This window comes from Corvus hawaiiensis, chromosome 7 (genome assembly GCF_020740725.1).
Source record: "Corvus hawaiiensis isolate bCorHaw1 chromosome 7, bCorHaw1.pri.cur, whole genome shotgun sequence".
NCBI lineage: Eukaryota > Metazoa > Chordata > Aves > Passeriformes > Corvidae > Corvus > Corvus hawaiiensis.
In genome coordinates, this window is record NC_063219.1 from 18,412,199 (window position 1) to 18,420,804 (window position 8,606).

At 35.8% G+C, this 8,606-nt stretch overlaps 1 protein-coding gene across 3 annotated transcripts in view; it reads left to right on the forward strand.

Annotated features, from left to right (window-relative positions):
• The window catches only part of LNPK (lunapark, ER junction formation factor), a 50,711-nt gene extending 42,871 nt beyond the window's left edge, over window positions 1–7,840 (forward strand). Inside the window, exons 13-14 of one of the 3 annotated variants that reach the window (XR_007204759.1) lie at window positions 535–794; window positions 7,200–7,840. Coding sequence is in view for 1 of the 3 variants with exons in the window: in XM_048309421.1 (XP_048165378.1) it covers window positions 535–731 (197 nt within the window). In the remaining 2 variants the exon portion in view is untranslated. Of the gene's footprint in view, window positions 1–534; window positions 1,498–7,199 lie in introns of those variants that run through there. The other 2 variants (XR_007204758.1, XM_048309421.1) reach the window with 2 other exon arrangements.
• The last annotated feature ends 766 nt before the right edge of the window (window positions 7,841–8,606 follow it).

The window sequence follows — 8,606 nt, forward strand, 5'->3', positions numbered from 1 at the left end:
TGGTTTGATATGTTTGTTAGGGTTGGTTTTATGGGTTTTTTGGTTGGGATTTTTTGGGTTTTTTGGTGTTTTAATTTTTTTCTGGGTATCAGACTCCTTATGTTTAAAATAGTTTCCATCAAGTAGAATGTTTTAATTTGTGTACAGATTGAACCCTTATTAAAAAAATAAAACAGTTGATGAAACTGACATTACCAAGCACAAAGAAACTGAATTAACATGTGTCTAACATCTCACATTAGTGAACAAGCTTAGAAAGCTTCTGTTGAGGGTGAATGTATGCAAATAATAAAGTATTTTTCTAGTGGGAGCTAAGCTCTTTTCCATAGTATTTTCTTTTTTCCTTAAATTTTAATTGTTTTACCTGTGACTGTCTTAGAAAAATCAAAGTTTTTACGAGTTGAGAACATCGTGCAGTTACTAGTCAAAACCTGTATGTGATTGCAGAATGTTTCATTTGCTTTTTAAGAATATTAGTTGCCTCTTAATTTCTAGAAATGTAATTTTGCTATTTTGTAATTTTTCTTTTCACAGAATCTGAAGATGATGTGGCCCAGATCGTTGAGACAAATGACACAGATGATAAAGCACCAAGTTCTGAGCATCTAAATGATAAGCTAGCTGAAGAAGTTGAAAAAGAAGAACCAGAAAACGTTTCAGCAACTGAAGAGACTATTTCAGAGTCTGCTTCAGCTGAACAAAGTGAAGAATCTTTAATAAAAGCAGAATAAAGTACTTCAAGTGCCTTCTGTAGCTAGTTTTTAGCTTTGTTCATGCCTGTTGTTACTATTCAGGTGAGCTTTTTTTTTAATGGTACAACTTAATAATCTTGCTTGGGCTTAAACTGCCTCAACTGCCACAGTGTGTCAAAGCTATGTGTAAAAGTGGGTATTGTAAACTAAGCATGTCTCTTTAAGTTAACACATAGACCATGTAGTTGGTTGAAGCCTAACAGTTGTAGCCCTTGTTTAGTTTGCGTCTTGAAAAACTTCGAAGTACAAGCTTTGCTAAGGGTGACTTACAGTTTGACATCTCTTTAACTGTCACACATAAAGAGCAATTACTGATGGCATCTGACCTAGTAAGTTTGGTCTAGTGAACTTAAGATACTTTTTAATGCTGCCTTGTTAAAATGGATTGAGTACATGTTTAATACACAGATGTTTACAAGCTAAAGGGTCATCCGACATTTGACTTAAGCATATGGAAGTGTCATTGCAGTGGTGTTAATATTATTCATTGTCTAACTTTTTGACAGAATTCAGTTAAATGGCACTTGGATAAATGGCATCTCCTTTGGTGTTTGTGTTGCAGATGAACCAGAGGCACCTTCATGCAAAACTATTTTGTGTTTACATAAAATATAGAAAGTCTCTGCACTCGATTGTACTTGAATACAAAGCACTATTTATACCTGTACAATAATTACAAGATATAAGTGAATTTTGTGCCTTTGTGTATTTTGTTAAAGGAAAATAAAGACATCTAGCAGCATTACTTGCTTTGTGATTCCTAAAGCTGAAGAGAATTCGTTCTGCTGTATGCAGCTATTCTGCCATTACTTTGTGCAAGTTCAGAAGGAGTGTGCCACCTTAAAAGGAGCATGTCTGTATGTAGCTAAGGTGGCTTTGATAGAATAGAAATAGATCCCTGATGGAAAGGGAAAGCGCATGTGCATTTGTCAAAAGGCTTCTCTAACTGTACCTAAAACTTGTTACTATTGAATGTTACAATTGCAATGAATATTTGCTGCTGGAGTACTGAAAATGTATTTTTTTTTTTTTTTTATTGCATTGCTTTTTAAGATAAGGACATTTGTTACACATTTCCTGTTAAATGTAACAGCTGGGATCCTGGATTAGAAGTTTTCTGTCTGTGAGGTACCTAAGTCAAACAGATATTTTTTTTAGAAATAAAAGCTGACCATATGTAACTTGGTTGATTTAGTAATACTTCTGATAAAAGTATTATTTTGTGCAGTGTTGTGTATCTTACTACAGAAAGAGGGGAAATTTCAAAACCAGTTTTAATCTGTTGTCTTGGTTCCAAATGGAAATGGTTTTTACACTGTGAAGACAACAAACCCCATAAATCTTACTATCTTAAGAGTCTTCTACAAGAAAAGCATGTTTCTAAATGTGACCTTAATATCCATGTCTTTATGCAAGACATAATTGTTACATGAACAACAATGCTTAATTTTGTTTTTCAAATACATGCTTAATTTTCTGATTCTTTGGGGATAGTTTAGAAGCTCAGCCTTGCATCAGTCAGAATCAAGTTCGGTCTGTATTTAGATTACAGAGGAATTTTTTTTCTGCTTCCCTATGTAAATTGCAATTAATATTTTAATTACTGAATTTTAATTATTCTTAATAGACAGAATGTAGGCATATGATTAAAGGAGTACTTATAGGTGCTTGTCCATACTTACATAAACAATTAGCAAATAAGCATTTTGTGTGTGACTGTCTTAGTTGGGAATACAAAGAAAACAGTCTCTTTTCCAAACATGTTGGACAGTATGAGAAAAGTAACAGGGTACAAAGTGATAGGGGAATTAATCTTTTAATACTTCTAGAGAATATATTTTAGATTACAGAATTTATTTAAAATGGAAATAATTTTGCCTGAAAGGTGGCGAAGCTTATTTATTGTTTTGTAAGTTGTTAATCTCTACACTGCACTTTGTACCTCACTGATTTATCTGTTTAAAGGCTTATTTCTTTGGAGAGAAAAAAAATCACAGACCATGTGAGTAAATCAGTACAGTTAACTGTTGGATGTGCTTACATTATAAGCTCTAAAAACAAGTAAAATTTGATATCCTAATCCATCAAAGGGGATATGAAGGCATGAATTACTGTCAGTTCAGAACTTAAGGTTACTCTAGGCACAGATATTACTTCCTTTTAAAAATGTACATTTGAAGTGTCTGGTCTTTTGTAGAGGAATTTTAGGTCCCTTCCATGACAAACAGTGGCTGAGCTGTTATGCATGTAATGTCTATAGAATTGACTGAGAAAACTGTTGATATTGGATCTATATATTAACAATGTTTTAATTAGCCTGGGACATGTATATTTTCACATGTCCTGCATTTGCCAAAGAAACTGATGCTTCTTAGGATTTTGGGAATATGAACTTTTTTTTTGAAAAAGGAGACTCAGTATTTGGAGTGGGGTGGGGTGTTATTTCTCCCAAGATTCTTAAATGAGACATGAGCAACTTCCCACAGAAGGAATTGGTACTTTTTGTTTAATATATCACTGAAGGATCAAGTAGAGACAGTCAACTGATGTGAAAACAAATACTTTTTAGAATGTGAAAACCTGCTTTGTGACCTAAAAATACCTAAAACTTTTGAGCACAGGAAGATGAAGTCCGTTTTAAGTGCATGATAGAATTTTCTGAAAGACTTTCATACTTTAAAAAGGTGTCTGAGCAGTCATTTCCATTAACTGCTTCAGAAGGCTTGAAGATTATGTTAAGGATGCCCTAGAATTTTGGTAGAGAAAGATCTATTTTTAACTTTCTAGGTTTTCAGGGTTTTAAAGTAGCTCTAGTAAATGCGGGCACAGGGTTAATCTGTGGGTTAATTCAGGCTCATGATGATACATATGACTGTTGTAGACTGAGCTTTTCTCAATTTACAGTAAGCATTTGCATGTTACTCCTGCCAAGTGTGGGTGCCCCAGTCCTGATACGAATATGAGAAGAGGATTCTGTTTCTGCAGCAATTGCTTCTTGGCTTCTGTGTACTCTAAGTGTGGCAATAGTAAAAGGTACCTGTCCAACAGGAGTTGAATCGAAATCCAAAAATACCTGTAAATGAACTGCTGTAGCCACACTTAGTCATGTCTTTGTAACTCCAGAAAAACCTTGGAAGTAGGAGTATGTAGGCAAAAAAAGTACAGTAATTGTCAGTCATGTTTAATCCAGTTGCAGTTTGACTCTTAAGGATGGAAGAAAGTAGAGGGAAAAAAATAAATACTGTGGTTCCATGTTTTGTTGTCTTCTGACTTCTTGGCATGTACTTGAATCTCAATTTTTTCAAAAGTACTGAGACTTCTCGCAGGACCAGACTTCTAAGATGTCATAGGAGCCCCATTTCTTTCTGTGGCTGGGATGAAAAGCAAAATTAAGTTGGGTAGTGAAGTAATACTTAGCAAGCTTGTTGGTGCAGTGTTTTTATTGACTGTGGAATATTGTGAGTAACTGCAGAGATCTCCTTGTATTTAAATATGGTTTATAAATTAGGGAGGAGCTATCTCGGCTGCTTAAAAACTCTGGCACAAAAGACAAATGAGTATTCTAGTTCAAAATAAATTGAAATGGGGCAGTCAAATTTAAATTTTACTTAGAAGTGAGCAGAACAGGGTTAAAAAAGGCAATAGTATTTTAAATTCTAGTACTTCTTCTAAAGGAGAACACAATTGATTGCCCTTCGACATTCTGACATAATTAAAACTTTTAGTGGAATCTAAATGACGATTTCTCAAAAAATCTGTTTAGCCTCCATGCAGGAAAAAGAAGCTCCCAAGGAATGGCAAATGAAGATAATGTAGAAGCTGATGGTTTAGGAATGGTTAGAGATTATCAAAAGCAAGTAACTAGGGTTGGGTATGGTTGCCTTGAAGTCAAGAAGATTGAACCCCAAGGCAGTGGAAGACTTAAAAGAATGACAGAGTCATTCATGAGGGAAACATACAGGGGGGAGGGAAGATATAATGTTTTTTTTTATTTTAGAACAAAGTCTTAATCAAGAAATAAAAAATACGTGCTTGAAGAGATTTTTTTCAGAAAACGTAGTAGGGTTTGGCTGTTACCACATGGCAGTACATAACTCAGGTTAATATCATGTTCTTATGTCAGAAATAATAGGGATGCAATTGACAAGGAATCACATTGGAGAGGTTTGTTTGCTTTTTAGAATTAATTCCAGAATAAGTGTATGACAATCACTTGGTAGAAAGAAGCTGTCTCGCTATTATGAGAGATTTGTAACCTTTTTAACCTTCAAAGGCTAGGAGAAACATTTCTGTGTTGGTACATGGTTCTGAACTTAGCAACGTTTGTGCACTTGTGGATTTGTGGTGCTGGAGGAGTGAGTAGGCTAGAGGAAACTTCCATTATTCAATAGCTAAGTCTGCTATTAAAAATTTTAAAAGTCTTAATCTCTATAAAGTCTGAACACATTCAGTACAAGAGTAGTGGATGTAAAGAAAGTTTAGAGTAAGCTGCTTCTCCTTATTTATTCTGCTTCTGGAATGAGGTTTTGTTAGGTCCTCTACAATGAGGAAGGCTGTTCAGGGAGTAAGGAATGTCCTGTATGGGAATGTTGCACTAGAACAATAACCTTGAAGATCCATTTTGTGTCTTTGGCAAATAATCATTTGACCAGTTCACTGAGTGTCTCATGCAAAATCTTTAGGCCTTCATTTCCTTCCATGTCTTACAGACTGTTTTTTGTTTTGGTTTGTTGTTTTTTTTCCCCTAATCTCTCTAAGAGGTTCTTTCCTGTCCAATCACATGGTTAAAAGTTAATGCCTCAGATGTCAGCATCTCATGTTTCAGTTCCCTTCTAGAATTGGTAAATGCAACCCTGTCCAGATTTCTGGTGTAGTAAGGCTCTGAAGGAGACTGTACAGAAAACATGTATGCCTAATACAGGCTAATTTAAAAAAAGGCTGCAGTACATCAAGTGCATAAACATTGGTGGAGAGTAAGTTTTTTAGGAATTAAAACTGGAAGTTTGAAAATTCCTAATAATTTGGACAAATAGCCTTGCAGAAGGCATTAGATTTAAAATGACATTGGAGAATGAGAGGGCAATAAAAGATTGCTCCATGACCAGTGGATTGTGTTTGATTGATGACATGTGCTTTCTTATTATTAAGAGTGTATTTAATGGCAATATGTGGATGGCAGAGATTTTTGGCGGTTGTCAGAAAGTTTTGATTCACTGATAGGAAAACGTGTGTGAAATGCTTACTGGTCTTTGGCAGTGCTCCTCTCTTCCGTGGTGTGGCCTTTAGGTGGAATTTATATATCTCGGGTTTGTGGAGGGTGATGAAGGCAAGGAATTACAGCTGATTGGGTTGACTGGCATAGAGTGGTTGGCTCCAGGCCCTGGTGTGTGGTAATGCACCAAAGTGTCTGTCAAACTGTAAACTTCCATCAGAAACGTGTCCTAGTTGAGTTTGTCTGATAGTCTGAACTTCAGTGTACTTCATGCTTTGGATTCTGGGTGTTTGGAGGAAAAGGATGGCATCCTGAGTAGGTGGGAATTTCTTAGCACTAGGTTTTTACTAGAGGTTTGTTTACACAACAAATAGAATAAGCTCTAATAGTGTTTAGCAATAAGAGCTGCTACCCTCAAGCATTAAAAAAAAAAAGAAATTGAGTTGTCCCTTAAGATCACGATTCTCAAGGAATTTGACTTCACCATTGCTTTTGATTTGTGGAACTTTCTGGGGTCTTGTCAGGTCACATTCAATCTTTTCTCTGAAAGAATAACGATTCTGTGATTCTATGAAGAATAAGACCGAGAGAGGTATATGATAGGCAGGATAGTGAGAAGGGCTTTAAAATGAAATGTATTGATTATACAATAATTTGTTCCCAAACCATAGGGTTTTGAGATTAAAGCAAACACTTCAAAGATTCTCGATAGATTATTTAACTTTGGAACAGTGAAAAATCTAAAGCACTGTATCATAATATAGCTTTCAAGGTTGCATAAAATCAATTTGATCCTGACTTAAATTTTTGGTTAGAAGGGGGTGTCCTGACCAAGTCTCATAATACTGGTTATTTTTCACAGTAGTCACCGTGGGAATAAACCTATTTCAAGACTGCCACTGTATATGCCTCACATTGTACTGCTAGGATTTTCAGTGAACAATTACTAATGTTTTTCAGGAGGGCTTCATAAGCCTCTGCCACTGTGAAATCATGTATTCTCCTTTTGTTGTGTGACAAAAATAATTTGCAAAAGGGAGATTGCAACTGCCAGGGAGGAATACATGCAGCAAAATCCTGAGATAATCAGATATAGGAGAAAACAAGGGGTGCAGATACTGGAGAGCTGACAATTTTGGGTATTCAATTTGTAAATTCAAACTCATCTCTAAATTTGTAACTTATGTTGAAATAATAATTCTTTCTCTCTTTCTTTCTCCATTGTCCTGCCTCAATGAAAATAGAGAAGCTGAATTTGTAGAAAACTCAAGCAACAAAGACCTTCCAGCTCTTCTCAAGTGGTCTGCCCTCTAATTCCTTGCATCACTTCAAGGACTTCTGCTCAGTTGACGAAACTTAATTTTGACTTGTTCAGCACTCAAAAACATTTTACAAAACCACCAGGAAAATTCATTTTAAGCAAACTGTTTTGAATGATGTTTTAAAGGAAATGTGAAAGTTGTTATTTCTTTAGGAATGTTTGTACTTGTATTTTTTGTATGTTGAGCTTTTATTTAAACAGGAGATCCTGTATATTTATAGATGCTATTGTTGTAATAGCCTTGTTGCATTAGTAAAGGGTATGTGTGTTTTTGTACTATAAATAGTATCTTTAATCAGAAGTATCATTTTAATCCTAGCTGTGGCCTTCACTAATACATCACCTGCAGTTCAAATTCCATTAAAATCAATGGCAAAAACATTCATTAGTGTGAGTTCTTAGGCTCTAATAGACTTCATGAAATGTCTGTCTTAGCTTTTCTGCTTGTAACTGAGAAAACATTTGAGCTTGTGCTCTCCCCTTTTGAAATTTACTATTTTACCAAATGAAGCAGATTTTAAAGCATATGAAATTAAATTGCATAGCTTATTTGAATATATGCTGTCTTTGCTGTGTATGTAACTTCTCAAGAAAAAAATTGATTATGAAAAAGCTATTTATTTACCTGAGCTTAATTTATGATTTAAAGTGATAATTCTGTTTAACAGTTCTGTCTGTGCTGGCTGTACTCAATCAACTTGAATTTCGTAGTTATTTGGCTTTTTTTAAGGACTGCATGTTACAAAAAAAGAACGAGGGTGCCCCTGCCTCTTTAGTGCAGTCCCTGCCCCCCAGTTGGACTGGCATATGTAGGAGAAGAAAGTTGTTCAAGGCTGAGTAGTTTCTGATAAGACCCATTTATCTGTGCTACAACCAATTGGGAGAACTCCTGGCTCATGGCATGAGCAGCCAGCTCTCCACCCTCAGAGGTCAGGCTGGCACGGGACTGCAAAATGTTGTGTGCGCTGAAGTAGAGGCAAGGAAAACCTGCCTTGACTCAGGATTGAAAGTATGTGGCAGCTTCAGAGGGAATTGTGGAGTTGCAAAGATGCTGACTTTGACCCACGATTCCATAGACTTTTCAGGGTGGGTGTTACAGGTTTTATTGTATCTAAATGGTGATTTATGTCCTTATTCCTCCATTATTGTCCACAAAGTACTGCCCTGTGTCACAGGCCTGTATCACCTAATTTTTTCAGACTGTTTCATTTTCATTAGCACAGCTGCTTTAGCTTGAGATCAGTGTACTGCACCTCATTGATAATCTAAGAGGGTATTAGATGCACAGAAGTGACACGTAACCCTGTCAGTCTGGCTTGAT